At 36.1% G+C, this 26859-nt stretch overlaps 1 protein-coding gene across 2 annotated transcripts in view; it reads right to left on the minus strand.

The window, feature by feature from the left end:
- Nucleotides 1-22882, minus strand: part of LOC150101056 (uncharacterized protein C8orf76-like) — a 145096-nt gene extending 122214 nt beyond the window's left edge. Inside the window, exons 1-2 of one of the 2 annotated variants that reach the window (XM_090401755.1) lie at nt 22592-22882; nt 9700-9807 (exon numbers count right to left, since the gene is read on the minus strand). Coding sequence is in view for 1 of the 2 variants with exons in the window: in XM_090401754.1 (XP_090257880.1) it covers nt 22592-22693 (102 nt within the window). In the remaining variant the exon portion in view is untranslated. The remainder of the gene's footprint in view (nt 1-9699; nt 9808-22591) is intronic. The other variant, XM_090401754.1, reaches the window with a different exon arrangement.
- Nucleotides 22883-26859: the final 3977 nt, after the last annotated feature.

Genomic DNA, 26859 nt, shown 5'->3' on the forward strand with positions numbered 1-26859 from the left:
TAAACTTTTAAGTAATAAAACATTTGATTATAATGTAAACTTTGTATGTATTCATTTAATAAACGAATTCAAAAAATTTGCTTGAAAAAATAGATGGTGCCCATCACCCTATCAGTATTTTAGAATGTGCTCTAGGAAACAAAAATGTTGGGAACCCCTGCTCTAGAGTGTGCAAGAGCATGAAGATAATCCTTAGGAGAAAGGATGAAGGTGGCTAGCTGAATGAGTGGTAGCTATGTTGGGTGCTTGGGTTTCAAAATGTTTCATAGAGAAACTGGCTAGTGAGAGGATAAAGGGAGGGAAGGGATCCACTGCAGTACTATCTGGCTGTTGTATATTTTTCCTTTCCATAACAAATAACCAAGATTAACTTGCCTTAATGATGACAGAAATATAACCTGACTGGTTGGATAAATATATGCTGGTGTGATTTGTAATATTTGAGATATTACAACTTGTTTGTGCTCTGAAGATGTATAGAAAACCAGTGAAATATTAGTTAGTTCAATAAATAAATAAATTATTTTTTCCTCTCTTGGTGTTGTTTGTACCATGAAGCACTGTTATGAATAACTGACAACAACTAAGCCTATCTATATGTATTCTTTCTGCTTTTGTCACCTCCCTGCTATCATTCATTAAAGTTATTTTCAATAATACTATGCACTGCATTTTGGGTAATATTTTGCGTAGCTTTGGACTGAGCCAAAATTCTGCAGCAAAGAACAAAGAATTTTTAGTAATTTAAGTTTTGCATCTGGTTGGTAGTGATATCTTATAACTGAATTACATTCTTAAAAGACTTTCCAGTAAGTGTTTTATTTTTGTGTAATCAGAATGAGTTCATACATTCAAGTCGCTGAGGAAGGATGAAAACGAAGAGCTGATTGAACTTCCACGTGAGGAAATGGGACTCTCTTTTTGATGACATTATCTGCACAATTTCCAGGTACGTGTGGATTAAAGTACAGAAATTCAGAAAGTGCAAATAGAGGTGTTTAGTTGTTATATATTTTTTAGTTTTTATATATTAATTTATTAATGTATTAATAAATTAATATATAAAAAATTAATGTATACTACTGTATTTTTCATAAGGGTGGACACTGGGGAGTTCTTTCACTTGGAGCAGCAGGAAAGAGCGATGATGCCATCCCTGGAAAGTACAAACGGAGGCTGTGAGCAGGAGGATGAGGAGTAGTTCCTTTGCGTGGAGGGTGGTGGAACTGTGGAATGCATTGCCTGATAGAGTGGCGAGAGCAAGAATGGTCAATGAGTTCAAGGAGTGGTATGATAGACTTTGTGTTTCCTAGGAAGGACCTCCCGCAATGAGTCTCTTGACTCCATGGAGGCCTGAATAATAATTCTTTCTAAATTGGGTTTGACAGGTCATGATACACTAGTGTCCAAAGGCTATGGACAAACTACATTTCTACCTGTATGTGAGTAGATTTTCTTGACTATAGCCAAATGCGGACATAAATTTATTGCCAGTATACTAATAAATTATATTAGACAAAAATGTGTTATAAATTTTGTACAAATTAAATTGCATTATGTTTAGCAAGATACAAATTTCCTACAGCCGTAGTTAAGGAACTAATGTACACTGCTTACAAAAAACTATACAGAGAGAGACATATCAGTATGGAATATGTTAACCCCGAACTGCAAGCAGCTCTCACAATGTATGGGTACACATTCACCTGAATGTGTACCCATACACTGCAAGAGCTCCTGTAATATAACTCCTGAATCACTTAGCACCCAAGTGATTTTGAAGTTCTTGAAGCAAACTGGCCCACCCTTTCTTCAGAGCAAGGATAAGGTCTTATTTGTTTTCTGAAGGGGAATTCAAGCAGCAGAGTGTTTCCTTGTTGCATCCCAGATATGTTCTATGTGGCTGAGATCTGGGGAGCATGCTGGCCACTCAATTCAATTAATATCCTTGGTCTCCAGCAGTATCACCACTGCTCATGTACAATGTGATATCGCACTGTTATACATTAAAATGAATTCTATGCCTACAGCACCATGGAACAATCGAACATGACGCTGAAGAACATCATTACAATATCATTCACCATAGTCCCTTTTTCCAGCACTTGTAGCTCAGTGCATCCATTAAGCATAAAGCCTTCCTGCATCATGATTTCAGCACTGCTGTAACTATGCCTTTCAGAAAATTCTTGTGATGGTAAATAGTATGACTTTCATGTCAGATCAAGTGTAATCTAGAATCTGATTATAAACTAAAATGACTTATCTGTAAAGAGTATATTAGCCAACTAGTATCTTGTTCAATTTTTATGAATACAACACCACTGAAAATATGCTCTACAATGAGCTGTGAATAAAGAGATGCAAGACTACAGGCATTCCGGCATATAAGCCTACTTGTTGCAGACATCTTGCTACAGTTTGTTAAGATATCCACGTACTTGTGTTTGAATGGAGCTGACTTGCAAGCTGACCTATCATAGTGTGTTGATTATGTTTTGCTGCTATAACCAAAAATCTGTCTTCGTGCTCCATGGTGAGCAAGGGCAAACTCTTAGCAAACATCTGGAACACATTCCTTTGGTTTGAAACACTGCCCAGTGCCTGGATACAATGCTATGCAAGATTCCAAACTCTCTGGCAATATCAGTAATTTTGCAGCCTTCTTCGAGCTCTCCAATAATTCTTCCCAACATGAAATTATGTAGATGATGTCTTTGAGACATTAGAAGAAATCCAAGTTTACAACTTTATTCCTTTTGCCTTTTATCTTATTGAGTGCTACCATGTAATCCCTTTTCATGCAGTTTCAAAAGTTGAATGTGTACCTACTTTCTACTCGAAATCATCAGTTACACAAATTGCCACAAGCTAATTTGTCTGAATTTGCAGTTATAATCTTCAGAAATAATGTTCGTCCTTAGGTTTTTGACACCAGTGTAATATAGATGCTAGAGGGTTCTTCTGGGTTAGGAAGAACAAAAAAATACAATAAGCGGTAAACATGAACCATGACGAACATGTAGGAACTGTTACACAAACATAAAAAAAGAGGCATGTGGAGCGTGGAAGCTGGCATGGGTCAGTCACTGTTCAGTAGGTATACATGATAGTTGGCAGAAAAGTTAGTGTGACATCTGGAATGATCTAACAAGTAACTTCTAAATATCACACAAAATCATTCCATCTTAGCCAAATCCAAAACCATCACTTTGGTGGAGATACATGGATGAAATATTTATAATCTGGAAACAGAGTGTGGCTGAGTTACATGATTTTCTTTCATCTATTAACTCCTTCCATAAAATTAAATTCACTTTAGAACTTGAAAATGAAGAAAAATTACCTTTCCTAGGTATTTTAATTTTGGAAAAAAAAAAAAAAAAAGCAGAAATTAGGTATTATACATATACTGAAAAAAAGGGCGATCTCTATGACAGGAGATGAAGAACACTAAAAGAAGAATTGCATACTCTTCTCCAACTATTAGTGAGCAATGGATATTCTAAGAAAATGGTACAAAAAATGCTATTCTCTTTTCATGCTCCATAAAGATCCCTAACATTTGCTACAGAGTCCCAGTTTTCATCCCTTATATTGCCAAACTTTCTCTCAAAATTGCCAATCTCCTGATATAAGAGTGGCTTTCAAGCCTACTGTGATTATAAGAGCTCTGTTACATTCACCTAAGGACCACAACCCGTTCAACAAACATCCTGGAATTTAACAATATTCCATGTTCTTGTGGAATATTGTTTACATAAGACAAACATCTAGAAGTTTGGAAATTAGACAAAAAGAGCACATTGGAGATGTTAATAACAGAGAAGACAGCTAAAGCCTAGCTTTTCACCTCTCCTACACTCACAATATTGAATGGGATTGAATTGAAATTGAGCGCCATGGCTTACACAGAAACAACTTCAATGTCCACATCAAAGAGGCTACAATGGTTATCCACTCACAACAACAGAAACCAAGTTGGGATCACTTTAGTCTACCTGGTTAAAGGAAATCACACTCCCCCCTCCCCAACTCTTTGATAATGTTACACATCCATTTAGCACCCACCTGATTTATTCTCCTCTGGGTATGCAAAGCCTAATATTGCTTTCCTCAAACAATTCTTGACAATTTTCCCATGCAATGTTCCAAACCACTTCCTAAGTTTGTCCAAATCACTAGTTCTGTAATTCTACGAATGTCCTCCTTCTTAAAGTGAAAATTCCACATGCTTAGCCACGTTTGAAGTAAAGACTGCATGGTCATGTAGATCATGACTGATGCTTTCACAAGAACCAGAACTCTTAAACCACAGTTCCTTCCATTGCATTTAGATAATTCTTCATAGCTACATAAATTCCATTTCCTTCCTCTAAACATGTGCTTTCTTCCTTTGAATTTGTGCCCAAAGTCCCCTCCCTGAATAATAATTACTCACCCTATGAGGTAATTTACCAGTGAATGCCAATGCCACCTATATCTTCCTCTGCACCCATAGACCTATAGTAGCAACCAATCATATCTTTTGTCCTATTAGTCTATCTCAAATATTAAGTATTATTATTAAAAATTCCTCTTGGAACCCACATTCTCTCTATTCACAATGCTGGTATGCCAAACTTCAGTGAAGTCCAAATAGTCTGTGGCAACTAAATTCTCTGATTACACCTTAACAGTTAACAACCCTAGATATATCCCACAACTAACATGCATAAGAGTATCAGGGTGAAGAAACTGAGTCAACAAGCATAGGATGGGTCCAGATGTGGAATCAACATCACACAGAAGAAAGGCCAACCTACTGTGGTATTATATTACATACTAGTAGATGGAAAATGAGTTTCGTCGCCTAGTTTATATAATACACTAGGCAATAAAACTCCTTTATTTGCTGGAAGCTTAGAGTGGAAAAAAGCCATGTTTGGATTCTAGAGCAAAAATCCAGTTTACTTTCTCAGCATGCAATATGAGTGATGGCTTAAGAATTGTCAGACTAATTGACCAAACTTTGGGAGGGGAATCCAGATGTGATTGGATAAGTGTAATGTAGTCAGTGGTATGTAGAAGTACTGCCAAGGTCTCAATTTGCAGAGAAACTGGGTGAAATTTTTACATGTTTATGGCATAACATTGAATTTGTGACTGTACTGCATGCACGCACACACACACACACACAGCATGCCCCCTCCTGATTTCAACTCAAACAATAACCATGAAAAGTCTAGACAAGAGAAACTGATTACATGAAGCAAACTTCTCAAAACATCTCAGATTTACTTCATAAATATTTAGTTCATAAAAGGGGAGAGAGGGTGCTGTTGATGATGACAGAGGAGTTTTTTCCATCAAAGGTAGAGATGCAAGGAGCAAGTATTGACAGTGGTTTTGAAGCAGTATGGTGGACGTGGAGGTAGACGAGATGAAATATTTAGTACGGTGTTGCCACAGGCTTGGTAATGTGGAAGGCAGCAAGAAGGAAATGTACAGCAAATTAGTCTGGCTAATATAGCTAATGGCTACAGAAACTGGTTGACAGACGAAAAAGGGGTGATACGATTGAGACATACAAATTACTGAAGGTTTTACAAGATTAATTCAGAGGAAATTTTTCAGAACAGGACTGGTGGGAGAACTAGGGAGCCATCCATGGAAACTGAGTAAGAGTGTAGTTCTTAGACCATCTAGACTCCCTAGATGAGTCTAAGAACAAAATGAAATAGCCCATAATAATAAGAAGAAATGGGTGATCATTATGGATGATTTCAATTATAGTAATATGGACTGGAAGCAAAGAGATGAATTTCTTTGAGTTTTTGAGGGACTATCTTAGGCAGTATGTAACAGACAATCTTGGATTTGATTATCTCATCAGAGGATATTATTGTAAATGAAGTCAAATCTTCCTCCAGTTGGTGACGGTGACCATGAAATAGTCGCTTGGGTGGAGACCAGCCATATCAGGACTGTTGTGAGAAAGCATTGTGTGTGGAATTATAAGGCAGATGATCATGATAAACTCAGGAAGAGGCTTGTAGCTATATCATGGGATGAGGAATTAAATGGGAAGGAAATCAAAGCTGCTTAGTCGATACTCAGGGACTATCTGGCAGAGGTAATGACTGATTGTATTCCAAAGATCAGGAAATTATTTAAGATAGGTGTATAATGAATGACTAAAGAAGCGAAATGTGCAATCTGGAAGATAAAGGCATTATAGAGGCAGCATAAGATGAGTGGTAATAATCAGTTACAAGAGTTACAAAGAGAAGCAAGGAAGGTGACTCGCTTGGTAAAGGAAGTAAAAGCACAGTACGAGAGACAATTAGCAATGAGGCTAAAAGAAATCCTAGGGAGTTATTCTGATATGTGGATAGTAGAAGGAAGAATGACTATGGGAGGATGATGGTGGTAGAATAGTAACCTGATGATATTGCAGAAGCGTTAAATGAGCAATTCAAGTATTCATTCTCTCGTGAATGTAACATAATACTAAACTCAGGAGCAGTGGAAAGGGAAAGAGGATGGCGAATGAGCAGGAGGTATATGAGGATTTGAGTAAACCTGATGTCAATAAGGCCACAGGACTTCACAGTATATCACCATGTGTCTTGAGAGAATGTTCCAGTGAGTTAACAAAGCTTTGTGGATAGTAGAAGGAAGAATGACTATGGGAGGATGATGGTGGTAGAATAGTAACCTGATGATATTGCAGAAGCGTTAAATGAGCAATTCAAGTATTCATTCTCTCGTGAATGTAACATAATACTAAACTCAGGAGCAGTGGAAAAAAAGCAGTGGAAAAGAATGACTATGGGAGGATGATGGTGGTAGAATAGTAACCTGATGATATTGCAGAAGCGTAAAATGAGCAATTCAAGTATTCATTCTCTCGTGAATGTAACATAATACTAAACTCAGGAGCAGTGGAAAGGGAAAGAGGATGGCGAATGAGCAGGAGGTATATGAGGATTTGAGTAAACCTGATGTCAATAAGGCCACAGGACTTCACAGTATATCACCATGTGTCTTGAGAGAATGTTCCAGTGAGTTAACAAAGCTTTGTAACTTATTTACTAAAATATTTCAGCTTTGAAATAATGTTGGTTCTAATATCCACTTTATGTACACTCGGGTCTCTTTTTATGCAGATGTTTTTATGTGGGTTTGAAGTTATGCAGTAGTGCGCCCACAGATACGAGACCTTTCGACATTTCTGCACATGTCAACAGAAGGAGAATCCATTCCAATAATAGGTAATCCAGCGTTTCCCAAACTTTTCCCGACAGAGCACTTCACAAATCCTGAAATTTTCATGGAACACCTTGGTTATTTTGTAATTTATGAATTAATAATTAATTGTTAATTTAGCTGATTTTTTCATTATTATAATAATGGCTATTATAGCCTGTTTTTGTTTCCCACTCATTCCGAAAAAGTTCCGATGATGGTCAGTCGACTGAAACGGTCCGCACCCCATTAACCCCCCCTCCCCTGCCCCAGTTTCCACATAAGTAAACCCTTCCCCTTCTCTCCCCCCCCCAAAAAATGCATCCCTAAACACAATTATATATATATATATATATATATTATTAATACATAACCCAAGTTTCCAAATTTATTTTCCCACGTCAAAACACACCCCCACGCTCTCCCTTCCTCCCCCCTCTTTATAAACAACCTTAAGCAGGATCATGAAATTGGAAGACATCCTGGAATCAAAACAAGGTATGTACAAAAATGTTTCCACCTCTTTTATTCTGCTATAATTGCCTTCTATACTCACCCATAATGCCCTAAAATATATATACCCCTTTTCTGAGTAATAATAGCCAATGTATTTAAAATAAGGGACACTCCTAAACAAACTATAATAGCCATCATTATAATAATAGTGTTTAAGTGGAGTAGCATGGGAATTTTCCCAGAAACTATACCTGATTTTTTTATTATTAATTAATAACTGATCATTAAGTAATGATTAATGAAATTTGGCCCAATGGAGAAAAAAAAGCACCAAAGAAAAGCGATTTCTTCAGAAATGAAAATTGTTTTTCATATCGCTTAGCAAAAGGAGAGGGGATCTACTGCGATTGGTAAACATTTTAATTTAGGCAAATCTACTATAAGAGCAACTAAAAAGAATGAAGTCGCAATAAGAAAATCTGTCATTTCTGTCTTTTCGATGATAATTTGGCTCAAAACTAAGTGCTAAATTATTATCGTACTCAAGAGATGCTTTATTAGGAAAAACAGAACAAGCGCTCGTAATTTGGATTGAAGTATTAACTCAAAGAAGAATTCCTATAAGTGGTTATTTAATTAAACAAAAAAGGTCTTCGATTTTATGAACAGATGAAGCAATTGGAGCCGACTACTTCCCCTTCCCAGGCTGAAAAAGAATTTTCGGCTAGCAAAGGATGGTTAACCGGGTTTTTAAAAAGGAATGCACTTCATATCATAAAGATTACAAGCGAGGTTGCAGCAGAAGATGAAGAAGCAGCCAAAAATTTTCAAGAGAAGTTAGACAAAATTATTGAAGATGGTGATTACTGTCCCGATCAAGTGTTTAATGCTGACGAAACAGGATTGTTTTGGAAGAAAATGCCTAGTCAAACTTATATCGCAAAGTCTGAGAAAAAAGCAAGTGGGTTTAAAGCAAGCAAAGATTGAGTAACATTGTTGCTTTGTAGCAATGCATCAGGAGATCAAATGTTGAGACCCCGCCTAGTAAATCGATTTCTAAGACCACTTGCTCTAAAAGGCAAAGATCAAAACAGCTACTGGTATATTGGTTGGCTAATATAAAGGCCTTGGTAACAACTGCTGTATTTACTGAATGGTTTTCAATAATTGCTTTGTACCAGAAGTGGAAACATATATGAAGCAAAAAGCTCTCGATTTTAAAGTTTTATTAATTGTTGACAATGCACCAAGTCATCTGCATTTAGAACATCCAAATATGCAGGTAGTGTTTTTTCCACCCAATACAACAGCATTATTCAGCCATTAGATCAAGGCATAATTGCTACATTTAAAAATATTACGTTAAGCATACTTTAATTTATATTGGATAAACTAGAAAATGAATCATTAACAGTAACTGATGTTTGGAAAAAAATTTCTATTTTGAACTGCTTAAATCATTTTGCATATGCTATCGCTGAAATAAGACCACAAACTTTAAATGCCTGCTGGAAAGCAGCTTTGGCTGGATGTGTTGCAAACAGTGCAACCATGCAAACATCTACATTATCAGCTGAAATCATTACTTTGGCAAATGAAATTGGTGGAGAAGGTTTTGATACCTTTAGCCAGAACGATGTAGACGAATTGCTTGTGGATAATGCCTTAAGTGACGATGATATTATTGGATATCGATTAACTTTAGATATCATTGAAGATCCAGAAAAGGATAGTGAAGGTGAAGAAAACTGTCCCCCTCTCACTGTAAATATAATTCGAGAAGGTCTTGAACTGTGCAATAAATTGGAAAATCATTTTCTTGTTAATGACACAAATTCTGAATGAGAATTTAAATTCCAACGTGTGAGCTGAAGAACTGTATGTCTGAATATCGTGAGCTGTATAAAACATTAGTGAAATCATCACTGCAAAATTTAATCACTGATTACATTGTCAGAAGAAAAAAATCAGCACAGAACAAGCATGAAGCTAATTCTGTTTGTGAAGAATTACCTTTATTCGTCACAGATCTGAATGCGCTGACTATATCTTCTGGTGATTCAAGTGATTTCGCACCAGTTCACAAACGTTGTCGAATATTGTCTAATAGCAATGATAATTCTGATGGAAAAATAAATAAATGTTAGTTTTCAATAAAATTAAATTAATAAAGTTTTAAAACAAACTTAGGGTAATCCAACGTTAAGCTGGATTACCCTGGAAAATAAAAATGCCAGCAGGCATTTTTATTTTCCTGAATTTTCATAAACTTTTTTTTTATGCGATTTTAGGTTTATTTTAATTCACTGCTTCGGTTTTATGCGGTTTTAGAAAAGTATGGAACGTATCCCTAATTTTTCAACGTTAAGTTAGGTCTTTTTTGTACGATTTTTTATATGTGGTTTTCTGTGGAACGTATCTATCGCATAAAAAGAGACCCAACTGTATATAGTGATTAAGGCATTATCCACTTTAACTTATCTTTTTAACATGAGTCTTACAATGGCCCAAGTTCCAAAGGAGTAAGAGGACAAAATTGTTCTGCTTGATAAAGAGGAGGGGGGGGAGAAGGAGTAAGACACTAAGGCTTCGAAATATAGGCCAATCTACTTGTCTGCAAAGTGTTAGAAAGGCTAGTGAGAACCACAATTCATAACTAGACTGACAGCAGCAGCAGAATTCACTTTGATGGGCAGCATGGGTTTGCTAAAGGAAGATCATGTTTTAGCAACTTTATCAACTTTCTTTATCTACTTATTTATTATAACAATGTGAAAAAGGCATTAGACAAAGAGGATATATGCAGTGGTATATTTGGATTGGAGACTGGCTGTCTGATAGGTATCAGCAAGTTGTACATAAGGGAGCAAAATCCCACAACAGAAAAGTCACTAGTAGTGTGCCCAAGAGGCCTGTTTTGAAGCTACTGTTGTGAGACCTCCCTCAATGAGTCTCTTCACTCCATGGAGGTCTGATTATGATAACATGCATGGTCTTAGTTCCAATTTCAACGTTCATTTCCAGTCTACAACATTACTTCAACATTTCCTAACAGAAAAATTTCAGCTTTTTCTCCCAAGGACTATTTATCTTAATGGTTCCTGATTATACACTGCCTTTTCTTCATCTCAAAAGTAGCATTTGTATATATATTCACTCTATGACATAACAGTTTCCAATTAAGAATCTCCTATTTTTGATTTCTAGCTAAAATTCTCCCTCTCTCTCTCTCTCTCTGTGTGTGTGTGTGTGTGTGTGTGTGTGCGTGTGTGTGTGTGCGCGTGCGTGCGTGTGTGTGTGTGCGCGTGCGTGCGTGCGGCTCCATTCTATCAAATGCAACTGCTGTTCCTATTGACCTACTAATACCATCAACTTTTGATTTCCTTTCTTTAAATGGAAATTTTTTTCAAATCTAACTACCACCCTAATAGCAAGGTTTAATGCTCAAACCTCCAAATGGTTTTCCTTTACCAACAATACAAGGTAACATCATATGATTTTACACCAACTGTCATATTTACCAGAATATCAGATAACCCTAACCACTCTCCAAACACTATTATCTTTTCCTTACTAGTAACTCTTCGAAGTATAGTGTTACTATTGTTTGCAATATAAGGGAATTTTCATCACAGTCTTGTGCTGATTTCTTCTCTACTAGAGATGCACTCACACAGCTAATCCCATACACATTTTGTCTTCCTTGAAGATTTTAATTCTCCTATATTTCGTAACAGAAATAAAAATTTCAGTTTTTTCCAATCAGTGTACATCTCAATGCTCCTGATTATATACTTGTTACTTTTATACCTAATTTCCTTCAATGGATTCCTTCAGTTCTCTGATCTAAACTATGTAGGATGTATATCACTGATATGCATCTTATTGACATGGAAAGATTTATTCCCAATTCCACTTTAAATTCTCATCCCTTTCACCAACAATCTCCCCTTATCTTACTATTTATACCAAAGCATTCCCAATTCCACCTAAATTCTCATTCCTTACAATAAAATCTCCACCTGTTCATACATCCTGAAAATAGCAACACCCACTCTATCAACACATCCAAAAGAGATGAAGGGGCTAAAAACAGGAAACCTGCATTACATTCAAATGATACTCATGATTTCTGGTTCACTTGTCAAAGTTATTAGCCATAACTCTTGCCTAATTCAGCTCCACCTCTTTTGCACTCTAATGATTCTACTGCATCAAATCCACAGAAAAAGTCAATTGTTAGTTTCTTACTTTTCCATAATTTTTGCATAGATGATGTAAAGGTCCTCCTACCATTCATAACATGCAAGATTCAATACCTCCTTGGATCTCATGTTGAAGGCTTAATGGATTATATACAGCACTCAGAAAGGATTACAACAGAATTTAATTCTTACTATATTTCATCTCAGTCAATGAGACATCCTCAGGGATTACAAAAAAACTAATGTAACATATATACAAACAAACAATACTAAGCCCAACCATGTGGGTGACACTAAAGTCCTATCTAGGTGGAGCATCCTCTAAGGGTGGTTGTAGGTGGCCTGGAATGTAAAGTGGGACCTCTGGTGATAAGCGTTTCCCAAATCTTAGGAAGCTTGCAACCATATTTGTTAAGATTTGGCTGATTCCTGAGAGCTGCTGCTGATTCTAAGAATAGTCTCTCTTTTTTGAATTTGCTGTGGTGGAGCATGGTGGTTTTTTTCCATGAGATTCTGTGGGTTGTATCCACGACTATGGTCAGTCAGCCAGGCCTGACTGACCATAGTCATGGTTGCAGATGTATGACTTATGTTCCTACAGGCGGATAGTAGCTGATCTGCACTTTATGGGAACAGGGTACTTTATAGACTCCAGGCACTGAGAAAGGGGGGGGGGAGCTGATCTTTTGTAGAGTGCATAAAGGTAGCAAGTTTGTGGTGAGGATTAAATGCTGTGCATAAGTTGCACTTTTTAAAATCTTGGCTATTTTTTCGGATGTACCACGGATGTAGGGTATGGTGAAGGCATTTCTAAACTCTTTCTGAAGAGAAGACCCGGGAATGGGGGAGGACCTGATTATTTTTTTAATCAGGTCCAACACACGAACTTCCTTGGATATTTTAGAAGATCATAAGGAAGACCAAAAACATCATAAGGATCTTGTCCAAAATGGATACCAAAAAGTCTCCTCATACTCATATCATTTCTCCAATTGTTCTTAAGGTTTATGCTCCAGAATTAAATGCTATTTTGTGTCATCTTTTTATTTTCTTTTATTCTACTGGTATTTATATCATAGCTTGGAATTTAGCCCATATTCAACTCATTCCTATGAAGGGTGAATAATCTTTGCAAATCAATTACTGTTCCATCCTATTTCATTCACTACAGTTCTTCTGTGGTAATGGAGAAAACTATCAACTCTACAAGTCATCTGTTAGTTGAGAACTTACATCAACTTGTATCATCCACCTTTGCACAAATGGCTGGAAAAGTTTTGGGAAATTGAAATGGTAACTGAATATCTGTAAGACATTTGATTGAGTTTGGCATGAAGACCCATTAAGTAGCTTCACTTAATGGGTCTTCGTGCATTATGTGTTATGTGCAATGGTGGATTTCTCTTTTGACAAACCTTACAATATACAAATCACCAAACTTCCATAATATTTGTTATCTCCAAACCATTCTTTGATGAAGTTCTAATACATACATCTTCAAGGCCCACCTTTCCTAATTGGGTTGTGGGGGCAGCAGCTGCAAGAGGAACTTCCAATAGTCATGATCCTCCATCACCAAGCTCAGGTGTTATGGTGGGACTCCCAAACGTGTCCACCCAAGTTTTTTGGATATAATCTATCCACAAGTCCTTGGCCTTCCACGTGGCCTCCCACCCTCTGGCTTGGCAAAGAGGGCCTGCTCGGGGAGCTTTTCTTGTGGTATTCTGACCAGGTGCCCATACCAACGTAACTGTGATCTCTCAACACAGAGAAGCAACGGTTGAGTATTGAGGGTTTCCCAAATTGCAGAGCTTCTGACTCTGTCGAGTCTTGTCAGCCCCACAACCCCTCGAAGGAACCTCATTTCAGCCGCTTGGATTCATATCTGCATTCTTTCCATCATTACCCAGCTCTCATGACCATAGGTGGGGATGGGGGACATAGACTGTATTGAAGACAGCCAGCTTTGCCTTCTGGCTTAACTCCTGCTTCAATACTACTGAACGGCCAAGCTCCCGCAATATTGCGCTTGCTGAGCCAATCCGAGTATCTAGCTTTATATCCCACTTTCCATCACTCGTGAATATGGACCCAAGGTATTTAAACTTCTCCACCTGCCTCAGTGGGACTCCACTCACATGTAGAGTGTACTGGGATGGTTTTGTTTTCAGACAACAAATGTTTCAGTTTTGGCCACACTGATCTTTCTTCCAGCTTCTGCACAAACAGCTACAAACCTATTCAGGGTCTGCTGGAGGTCATCTGTGGAAGAGCTAAGCAGAACTAGGTCATCTGCAAAAAGCAGATATCCAATGCTACATCTTCCAATTCTGACACACTCACTGCCTTGGCTGTGCCTATCAATCCAGTCCATAAATATTATGAAAAGGAGGGGATGACAGAACACACCCTTTGCAGAGACCAATGGAGACTGTGAAAGGTTCAGACTTTGTGCTGTTTACCCTGACACAAAACTCCGGGCATTCATACAGGGACCTGATGGCAGCTAATAGTTGACCATCCACTCCATACTCCTGTACTATTTGCCAAAGCTTATCCCGAGGAACCCGGTCATATGCCTTCTCCAAGTCCACAAAACATGTGTAGACATTCTTGGCATATTCCCAAGATTTCTCGGAGACTTGCCTTAAAGTGAAGATTTGGTCAGTTGTGCTTCTACCAGGATGAAAGCCACATTGTTCTTCCTGTAACTTTGACTCAACCATGCTCCTGTATCTTCTTTCCAAGCACCTAGCATATATTTTCCCAGGCAGGCTGAGCAGAGAGATGCCACGATAGTTGCTGCAATCTCTCTGGTCTTCCTTCTTGAAAACTGGTATTATTATGCCTGTCTGCCATTGCTTTGGTGCTCACCCAGATATCCAAGCAGCCTGACACACTTGAGTCAGCCAAAGAACGCTGTCTTGATTTAAGGCTTTTAGCATTTCGGGCCAAATTTCATCATCACCAGCAGCCTCGCCTGATTTTTGCGATTTTATTGCTAAACGGACATCTTCTGCTGTGAGACTAGTCATCGCCCCTATCTGCACCTCTTGGATGTCCACAACTGCTAGGCCACCTGGGTTAAGAAGGCTCTCAAAGTATTCCCTCCGTCTGTGGAGGATATCCTTCTCGGTTGTTAAATTCTGTTAAATTATCATGTTAATTTAAATAATAATAAAACTCGATTCTGTCTTATTTCTGATAAAAGAAGCACCATTTTCTTAAAATCTTACTTCTGACAACACCCAAATCTTGAAACAAAATGAAATTTCACTTCTTAAGATTACTCTGATCCTCAATCTCTCTCCCTCTCTCTGCAAATCAAAAGGCTGGGGGTTCGAATCCCACCATTGGTATGGATGTTTGTGATTGCCTGTGAAAATACTAATGGTGGTGGTCAACGATAGATGGCATTGGTGTAGATGCGGTTCATTGTAGATGGAGTTAGTGATGGAGACAGAGTTGTAGAGCAAGTGCCCTCCCTCGATGAGTCCATGGACTCCCTGGAGGTGTCACGTAATAATAATAACATATTACAAAGTTCATGGAAGAAAAAAAAAACTATGCTATTTCCATATGAGATCAGTTAACTTGACTTCAGCTGAGAAAATCTATATAAAGATTCCTGTCATTATGATGAGAATCAAATTCTGGTATTTTGCAAATGAAGGAGAATGCCTCAATCTTCCACTGTGCTACAGAGGTGATTTTTTTTTTTTTTTTTTTAAATTCAAATCCCACCCACAAAACATGTAAACCTATAGTACATTACTACTGTTATTGACTAAAAACTACATAATCTTCTAACCTGATATAGAGAGACCAAACCTTTTTTCAAACCACTTGAAGTCGCCAATGAGAAAAGATATAAATTAAACTAGCCAAGAAATTATATTCTCGTTTAATCCTTCATCCAAATGTAAGTAAACAAAGTTTTGTGTGTGATGTATCTTCATGACTAGGCTACTTGCACATAGTGGCTGATGATTCCATATCAAGTGCTTTAGTATCCCATAACACAAAGCACACTTCCTTTCAGTAGTGTATCCTGCATTATGGGAAGGGTCATTACCCAGACCTAAGAATATAATTTTTTTGGCAAATTTAATTTAATTTTCAACCAAGTGGAATGACCTCCTACAAATATCTCTGTTTCAGAGCATTTTATGAATATGATCATCATCAAATTCTTGATATGTACCCTCAAGGAAGTGTACAGGATATTATGATAGTACTACATCAAAAAGTTATAACATTACTAACTTCCAATCAACAAGTTTCCTAAAAATGTATCAATTCTCAGCCAAGAATTCAACATTATCAGTTTTATATTTCAGTCTTCTAAGGCACTTTTTACTGTATCAATCCACCTACATCTTGGCCTTCCTCTGGGTCTTTTTCCTGCCAACCAAGTAAAGAACACTTGTTCTGCTACAAAATTAATCCTCTTCCATTTTGTTTAAGTAACCATACTGAGATTAGTTCTACTAACATATTCCTGAATGCAAATAATGGCAAGTTCTTTCCTAATATCTTAATTTTTAATGTGATACTTCCATTGATGTCATTTGTTCATTGCAGTAATCTTTCTCGGAACTCTCAAATCTATGGTATCCAGTCTTTGATCAAGTGTTTTATTTCTAACCTAGCTTTCAGATCCATAAGTTAAAATTGGTTTGAACATGGTCTTGCATACAGCTAATTCAGTGTTAACTAATTTCTTTCTTATTCTAAATAAATTTATTCAGCTTGCTTACTTATAAACTTCCTACCATACCAGCTTTGCTAATTCGGTTGTCTATTTCCATATTTAATTTGCCTTACTTGCTTCTTTATTCAGGATACACTTGATGTTTTCAATGTTTCTGCTTATCCTATTTTCATTGTCTTTGTCTTTTTATTAATAATTTCCATACAATTTTTTACAACAGGAAAGTCTGCAAGATTTCAGGAATCTTGCAGACTTTTACTGGATTTATTCAGAAGTATAACATCATCTACATAAAGTCAAGAACTACTATTAACTTCATATTAAATCTGATATCAAAATTTTGTAAAGGTTGAGATACACAAGAGTCTTGTCTGTGGGAAGGATCACTCCTGGGAAGTGATCCTTCCCACAATGCATAACAATATATAGCAAATAGCAATATGCTGGCCTGGTTGGCCAAGTGGCCAGCATATCCAATCTCCAGCCAAAAGGCTGCAGGTTTGAATCTTGCCATGGGCATGGATGTTTGTGATTGACTATGAAAATACTAGTGGTGGTGGGCAGTAGATGGTGTTGGTGTATATGATGCGGTTCGCTGTAGTTGGATTGAGTGGTGGAGACAGTGCTGTAGAATAGGTGCCCTCCCTTGATGAGACTTTGGCTTCCTTGGAAGAGTCACGTAATAATAATATACACCTCTGAAAGAAATGTACTTTACATTATCCGATACTAAACAACTGATGTGAAGCTATGAGCCTCTATGAGCTTCCGTAGCTCAGTTGGTATGGACGAAGCCCCATGGTCGGAAAAACCTGGGTTCGATTCTCATCTATGGCGTGAGGAACCGTAATCTAGTCTCTTTTGACTAGAAGTGAGTTAGCCAGTCTCATACAGAGGTAGAGTGTTTTTCCAACCAGAAAAAACCCAGAAACTCGGGTTTTTCATCCCTCAGAACAGGCAAACCAGCCCCATGAACGCACATGGATCTACAACCATAAATATATATGTACTTAATCCCTTATTAGGAGGGCTCAACCCACCCACCTCCAAAGGGACAGGGGAGAAAGGGGTAGAAACCCCATATGAATATTATTTATTAGTCAGTATATACAAGTAACCTAGTTGTGAAGATACTTAATGTGCAAACTTAATAAATAATGTTAAAGATACCAAGCAATTTTAAACCTGGTTTTACTCCATTTTTCCCAAGTAAGCAAACAGACAAAATGTCAAGTTTGCGCCTGCAATTGATGCAAGACTAGCTGATCCCACAGGTAGTGCAAGACCAAGGCAACTCGTGGTAAAGGTGGGGGCAAGCTCTGATCACTAATCTTAATATTTACCCTTAATGCCAAAATACCTCTCCAAGAAGGGGATGTATGATGTTTTGTATTAAAGGCAAGGGGCCGCTACCCAGACCGGTTTCGACCTTTATTGAGGTCTCGTCAGTGGGAGCCAGGCTAGAAATAGAAATACCAAGATTTAGTATTGCAGAGCTTGTAAGTATTTTACCAAAACAAGTTACCATAAGGTGTTATAACCTTATTAATTAAAATCTCAGGAGGAGATATAAATGTAGAAAGTATTTTTAACTTGGGTATAATTATGTTAAAGATACCAAGCAATTTTAAACCTGGTTTTACTCCATTTTTCCCACGTAAGCAAACAAACAAAATGTCAAGTTTGCGCCTGCAATTGATGCAAGACTAGCTGATCCCACAGGTAGTGCAAGATCAAGGCAACTCGTGGTAAAGGTGGAGCAAGCTCTGATCACTAATCTTAATATTTACCCTTAATGCCAAAACACATCTCCAAGAAGGGGATGTATGATGTTTTGTATTAAAGGCAAGGGGCCACTACCGAGACCGGTTTCGACCTTTATTGAGGTCTCATCACTGATGAGATTGAGATTGAGGTCTCATCACTGATGAGACCTCAATAAAGGTCGAAACCGGTCTGGGTAGCGGCTCCTTGCCTTTAATACAAAACATCATACATCCCCTTCTTGGAGATGTGTTTTGGCATTAAGGGTAAATATTAAGATTAGTGATCAGAGCTTGCTCCACCTTTACCACGAGTTGCCTTGATCTTGCACTACCTGTGGGATCAGCTAGTCTTGCATCAATTGCAGGCGCAAACTTGACATTTTGTCTGTTTGCTTACTTGGGAAAAATGGAGTAAAACCAGGTTTAAAATTGCTTGGTATCTTTAACATAATTATACCCAAGTTAAAAATACTTTCTACATTAATAAATAATAATGATCAATAAAGGGTTAAACAATATAATTTCTTGGCAAATTTAATTTAATTTCTAACAAAGTGGAAAAAACTTTAAGAAGAGATGAATTTTATCACAAGGTGTGAGAGTGCATCTACAATTCAATGATATGGCATCTTGCCTACAGTGGGACTGAAACTCACAGCCAATTGTTTCAAGGGTGAATATATCGCTTGGCCAACCAGAATGGCCTAATCATCATATCACGTTGGTTTAGAGGACACCTTATGATTAATATATAATTATCTTAATTATCTTGGAATTTGTGGATTTTTAAAAATAGATAACTACCAATTCACAATCCAAATAATCCATTCTTATCTTCTCCCAATCAAGATTGCAATACCTTGTTTTTAAAATACAAGTATCTCTATTTAGAGCAATTCATAATGCCTTCTACTGATCAAGCTGAAATATAACTTCATGTAAGCGGTCTTAGAATATCGAAAAGAGACTCATGACATAAACAAAACAGTTCACACTTCTACTACCAATAGCAAAAATAGCAGTGTCCTGAGAGGGAAAAAAGGTGTTATATTATACAATTGTGCAACACTTTTTCTTCCTCTGGAAAAATATACAAATGAATATATTATTAAATAACACCATCTTTGCCAGCAACATTTACAAGATAATATATATGATATATATCATGAAAGGTGGCATTTATGTTAACTTTTACTTTTGTAAATAATGAGGATGCAAAAATAATCATTTATTGCAACTCAAGATTATCTTGCAATTATCTAAGAAGTTTCAACCAAACCTCAAAATGACTTGTGAAGAGATTCATTATATAATATTAATACAGGTATCCCTTGCTTAACACGGTTTTGCTTAATGTGCCAAAATTAATTGTGACAATCCCTTGATATACGCATCAAGAGTTTTGATTAACGCACCATTAAATTTACCAAAATTCCATCAAATACGACATCACTGCCACAACCCATGGACATGGGCGTCACTGCAACTTTCAAAACCTATTTAAAAGACATTCTCAAAGGCAGTATAAACAACACGGGAGAAAATGCGATTAGGCTCCAGGAAGTTTGGAAAACTTTTAACATTAAACACACAATTGAAAACATTCATGATTCATGGGAGCATGTGTCTTCTAGCTGCATGAGAGCTGTTTGGAAAAACCTTTTGCCAGAATGTGCTAATGATTTAGGTTCTTTTCAAAATCCTGTGAACAACGTGGTTGAAGAAATTGTTGCAACTGGTGAAGACCTTGTTTTTATATGTTGATGCAGAAGATGTTAAAGAATTATTGGATTCAAATTCAAAAGATTTCAGTGACAACGATCTTCTTGAAACTGAAAAACAACGAGCATACGAAGACAACGTAAAAATGGAATGTGAAGATGAAGTTCCAAAGGAGATAACAATTGAAGAACTGGATGGAATATTTCGCAGTTTAGAATCGCTTAGGCAGCAAGTAATGGATATGGATCTAGATGTTAATCGAAGAATGCTTGTTTGCCGAGATCTAGAGTGTCATTTTGCTTGTTATCGTAGAATTTATGCTGATAAAAAAAAATTAAAACTGTTCAAACGACTCTTGATAACTATTTTTTTGATAAAAATTGCTGTAACCGATGTGGGTACAAGCATTCATTAAACATTATTTTGCATTCATTTTTTTTTATCTTTTTTTCCTAAATGAGTACCATATAAAACAAATTATTAATACAGTAATCGATCATGGACGAATTTCAATTTTTACCATTAATTATTATATTTAATTAACGCAATTTTAATATACGCAGTAACATCATGGGATTAATTAATCGCGTTAATCAAGGTACCAGAAACATGTTTAATATATATATATTTTTATTTTTATTATAAAATTTTCCGTTAAGTTTCATAGCCATTGTCAATACAGTTATAAGAAAACTCAAAACAGAAGAAAATTGAAAGCATGTGATATTATGTGCAATAATGGCTGCAGTACTATAGCTTCATCTGCATTAATAGATATTCAAAATAAATTACAATAAATTGATTTAGTTAATTCTTTTTATATCATAAACAATATTTAATTACAATGGAACACATGAATGGCGAGTATCAGTTAATACCAAAATTGGGAAAGTTTAGGCAATTGTTTTTGTTCAGATTCAGGTTGTGAATGTGTGCTTTTGCAGCTTTCTTTGTAGAGTCTTTCCAGAAGAAAGTTACTTTTGTGTAACACTTTGGTTTTATGGAATGGGTTGCCAGAGTCAGTATTAGCACTTTTTCTGTTAATGGGTTCAAGGAGAGATATGATAGATTGTGTAGATAAATTGGGTCTCCCACAATGAGTCTTCAGACTTCACTGAGGTGCCTGTACAACAACAATAATTTTTACTGGCTGAAGTTCTTCAACTATTATCAGCAATAAATCTACAACTTATCTTCTAGCTTTCACCACCCAACTCTGGACTCAAGCCATGGAAATATTCAGATTTTTCAGAATTAGTTGCCCTCAACATTTCAAAAGGCATTTTGATTGGGTATGGCAAATTGCTCAATAGGCAAATGTGCCAAACCCAATCAAATGCCTTTGAAATGTTTAGGGCAACTAAGCGAGTTTTTCTCAAAGTTTCCATGGCTCGAGTCCAGAGTTGGGTGGTGAAAACTAGAAGATAAGCTGTAGATCGTGAGTGGCAGAAAATGTACTATGGTGTGTGCGAGTCTTCCACACTCTGCAACTGGATCGCCACTTACTGTACTGGTCGCCCACTATGCATCATGGTGGATAGTATTTTCTCCTCGGATTTCCCAATCAATGCAGGAGTATCCCGGGTTTGGTTCTTTCACCATTCTCTTGTATAATACCTGCAATTTATATATCTGAACAGGCATGACCAATTTTTAACTTTAATTTCAATTTCAAAAAATAAATTTAATCACCACAGATATTCGATCTGTCCTCATACAAAACATTCCACAGACTTCAAACCATCTTGTCACCTGCCTCAAAATCCTCTTAACCACCTCAACCCTAGAAAAATAGTTACCAAATTTGAACACAACAATCCAGATGCAAATACATCAAAGCCTTATAAAAAGAGACAATTACTTCTTCATCCATACTAGAAGCTGCTAAAAGTTTTATAGGAGGGATGTAGAGGAAATATATCATAAGAAGGGAAAGAACAAGCAGTTTATTGAAAGATGAGTAAAAGTGTAGTTAGAAGGGATGTAGTGTTTACATTTTATTTTATTTTTTTTGTTGAGGCTGGTGAATGAGTGGAATGGGTTGTCTAAAGTGGTTGTCACTGCTCTGTCAGCGAATCAGTTTATGGTCAAATATGATAAATATCATGTGAATAATAATTTCCGAGGAAGGAATGTGAGGTGTGATATGTATATTGTAAATAATGATTAATGGGCTTAGGCCGTGAGTCTTTAACTCACTCCATGGGATATCTGGTTAACAATAATCATTATTATCTTCCATATCAGAATACCAGAGATCGCCTTGAAATTAAAAACAGACATACAGCAATTCCTTACCTTTTTACTACTTCAACATAACCATTACAAAGTAAAGGAATGCATTGGTATCCAATTTTTGAAAATACCTCACCTTCCATTCATGTCTTATGTATAATAACTTGATCAGAAAATAGGTTTTCTATAAACCAAATAATCGTGAATACATCTTTATGTGCTGTGAAGACATCTTTTTATCCATTAAAAACTTAAGTACTTACTCCCGGATTGCAAATCTTCGGTTTATAAGAAAGTAATAATTCTCCTTTCTTTTCTCGTGGCTTTTCAAACAAATCGTCATCTAATTCTGATCCAAAATCCATTCACTCACACAGTTTAAATGACAGTCATAATAAATGCACAAATAAAATTGTAATAACTACACTTAAAAGGCAGATTATCGCGCCTGTTAAACAAACACGCATCAGCACCCTCTCATACTGTATAATTTAGAAAGATGGAAAACGTTGCACTTTCTCGGATTCTGACATACTGATTAAAAAAAAACAAAACACGTAGCACCGATTTATGGTATTACTTATAAACAAAATGTACTATGAGTTAATTATAACCGTCATCATAAACTAGTAAACCAAAGTTGATTGTCGCAAATTAATTAAAAACTGAAATAACAGGTTTAACATTATATCCAATTTTTTTATTCTTTATAAATTTATTATTTGCATGTCACAATAAATTTAGCAACTCTAATGTGTATGGATTAACTCTAGTGTGTATAAATTCCAAGGTCTTCTTTTTGTTATTATTATTATTTTTTTATTATGAGATGTCAAAATCTTACCAGTTCTAAAACTAAAAACTAAAAATAAACAAATAATAATAATAAAAACTTATTTTTAGTTAAGTGTCGTCACACCAAGCTAAAAAAAAAAAAGTAACCACCGACTTGTAAATTCAGGGTGAACACCCAGCAAAAATATTTTGTACCAACTTATGCAGAAAAAAGGTACTAGATCTGAAAAAAAAGTACTACATTTTTATTTGCTTTTGTTTCACTCTATTTAGGCCATTTTACGATATTACTACCTTATTATCATAGATGAATTCAATGTAAAGTCGTTAAATTAACACATGTATGAAATGTGACAAATATGAAAAAATACATGACAAATATGAAAAAAAAAAAAAAAAAAAAGAGTCAAAACTCACCTCACTGTAGTCATCTATGAGCCCAGGAGGGGCAGTTGTCGATTATCATAACAGAAGTTCCAATTGTAACTGTAGCACTTAATATGTGTATTAATTTACCATATAACTTTTATTCTTATTATTACTATTACGTGACACCTCCAGGGAGTCTAAAGACTCATCGAGGGAGGGCATCTACTCTACAACTCTCCTTTTAGTGTTTAAAATGATGTAACATTAAAATTTCAGTTATTTAATATGCTATTTACATATATACAGGAGTTCGCACTAACATGAAAAAAAAAAAAAGGAAGTATTTATTCATTATTTTTAGCAGATTTTGCTAAATTAACTCTTCAGAAATAATAAAATCTGTAGCTGATGAATGTTTCAAGTTTTCTTTAGTCAAAAGGAGTCCATTCACCAAGGGAATTTGTAGTTGATTTCTTATTTTATTCTTATTTAGTATCACTGCTAAAAATATTCTTTCAGTTGCTGCTGATGAATGAGGGAGGCACAGTACAGTACAGCTTTAACTAATGTTGCTAAATTAGGAATCATTTGTTCTCCTACAGCATTTTTCATTTCAAAACTTTATTCTAAAACACTATGAATTCTTGACTTTTTTCAATGCTTCTACAGTCTTCAATAGTTGCCATTCTCAATCAAGCTCTCCTTAACGCTCCTAGATATACATTTTCTACGTCTAAAAACTGACCATTGTCGGCTGTATTTATCTTTTCGATGGGCTCCAAATTATACTCTGCATCAATAAAAAGTGGTTACTCATATTAAAATATTAAAATTTTTCACTTGTTTGCATTGTTGTTGTAATGATCTTATAACGCACGAGAAGTGTTTGAATAGCGAATAATATATTTTCATTGGCTAATGGCAGTCGGATTGCGTGAGTATGTGATCAGGGGGAAGAGAAGGTTAGCGAACAGTGAGAGAAAGGAGGGAAAAAAGAGAAATCATGCTTGTGTCACTGAATGTGATGTATGGGAGAGGTGGGAGAAAAGAAATATTAAACTCAAATATCTAACTCTCATGCTGTTGCTATTGTTATTATTTGGAAGGAAGAAAGTACTAGATCTGTTGGTGAACGTACTAGAACACTAAAAATTTATAAAAAGTACTAGATTTAGTACGAAAGTACTAGTAGTGGTCACCCTGGGCGTAATGAAAAGAACACGGGGCTAAATTCCGATTACTATTGAACAAATTTATTTATTTAATGCTTTTATATCAGTATTAATAGATTCAAGTTAAGTTTCAGCAATAATTCGTAGAACTATCGGACTGGTTTTGTCCTTCCTCATAATAATATAAAATAATAATAAGGAAACTGCTACTACTACTACTAATAATCCTACTTGATTAGAATAATCTAGAAAAAACAAGTTCCAATGTAGCAAAATAATATGGTAAATTTATGGAAATGAGCATAACAACAACAACAAAAAAGTCTGGCAACTTGAAAGAGTTACTTTTTTTCTTATGTGTCTCCTACCCATCAAACTGAAAACCAATAGTATATCAGAACAGAATTGAAGGTGAGTTAGAGTAGCAAACACGAAGTATAAATGTATTACTTCCCTTACACTCTGGGTTTTCATCCTGCAAAACATGCAAACTGGAGGAAAGAACACACGCAATTTAGAGACATAACACATTGGTCTCAGAGCCTTAGCTGCTTCGACTGAATTCAAAATAACCAACCAACATCAGTACCGTGGGAGAGCAAAGGAATTTCACTATTTTTTTTATTCTTTTATCCGTTGATTTTTTTACATAATCCAGAAACCCTGTTCTAGAAATTACAGGGCACTGAATTCATCTCCCACCTAAAAGCAATCACATATATCTATATTCTCTACAGGATACGAACATGAAACTTGGAGGGGGTGGAGAGATGATACGTTGTTAACTACTTGTGCAACCAGTAACCAGTGTGCGTGTGCGTGCGTGCGTGTACTTTTGGTAACTTGTTTCTAGCCGGTTCTTTAGACAGCTGATTCGCTCTCTCTCGTTTCCTGCTACCTCAGTATGCGCGTGCACCCAACAGAACTTGATTTCCCATCCCTCTAGAGTGAGATTCCAAACTAGATTTCTTCTCCTGTCAACGCTATATGATTGTTCTGGTGTTTTATGCTCTGTACTGCTTCTACCTTGCTCTGTACTTGCTATCTTTTCATGAGAGGTGGTAAATTCTATTTACATTCTATTGTCTAAGGGATATTCATATCCCTTAGACAATAGAATGTCTGGTGGTGAATAATGGTACTACTTTTTTTTCCCTGAGATGTCGCTTCTGCAGAACGCGCAATCTCAGCATTTGGATCATTAGGTAGCGCTCCACAAGGCCTTAATAAACGGATACTTTAATTTTGATCATCTTGTATATGCCAAGGTCGGAATTTCCACTGGTTTTCGCTATGCATGTGGATCATATTCGCGGACGAAAGTAGGAAGTATCAAAATTGATAAGCCAGGAAAGTAGAAAATTTTCAAAATTAATAAGCAGGAAAGAAGTAGAAAACTACCAAATAAATAATAAATGCAGATTTATTGTTTCTTGAATAAATCCAAAACATATCTTCAGAATTAATTGAACTTAAAAAAAAATCTTCGAACACCTTATATATATATATATATATATATATATATATTTCAAAAATAATATTAATAATAAAATAATAAATAATAGAAATAATATTTTTCTTATAACACACTTTTGAAATCAAAAAGAAGAAGAAGAAGAATCCCGTTCTACCATTATACCATTAGAATGATATTAAAATCGAAGATGAAAGGAGATGATGTTTGACATGATTACCTTACCTATAAATGTGAGCAAATCTGAAGTGATATAGTCACTAAAAAGAGAATGGTAATTATAAAATAGTTGCCTGATTCTAGTATATCAGGAAAATTATTCAGTAAAAATCAAAAGGTCCATTGATGGGATTAATTAATGTTTCATTTCCATTTTATTTCCTGAAGGAAAGTATGCTTTTAGATCTAAATTTTGTAAGTAGGCATAATTATACTTTTCTTTTCCACTAAGCCAGGGGTCGGCAACCTGCGGCTCGCGAGCCACTTGCGGCTCTTTGGATGTGAAGCTGCGGCTCTTTAGTTCCATACGCAAATATTATTTATTTTATCAAAAAAAAAATTTAAAAATCGTTCTGAATCGATTAACGAGGATTAGGCACCGATTCTATCTCTCAGCCACTTGTACTCGCTTTTCACTGCACCCCTCCCTCGTGACACGCATCGTCACTGTCGTCAGTCCGTCGGAAGCTCTCTGAAGTTTATATGTTTGGCAATTTTCATT

This window comes from Typopeltis vanoorti, chromosome 12 (genome assembly GCF_054136105.1).
Source record: "Typopeltis vanoorti isolate ZY-2024b chromosome 12, IOZ_Tvanoo_1.0, whole genome shotgun sequence".
Taxonomy (NCBI): domain Eukaryota; kingdom Metazoa; phylum Arthropoda; class Arachnida; order Uropygi; family Thelyphonidae; genus Typopeltis; species Typopeltis vanoorti.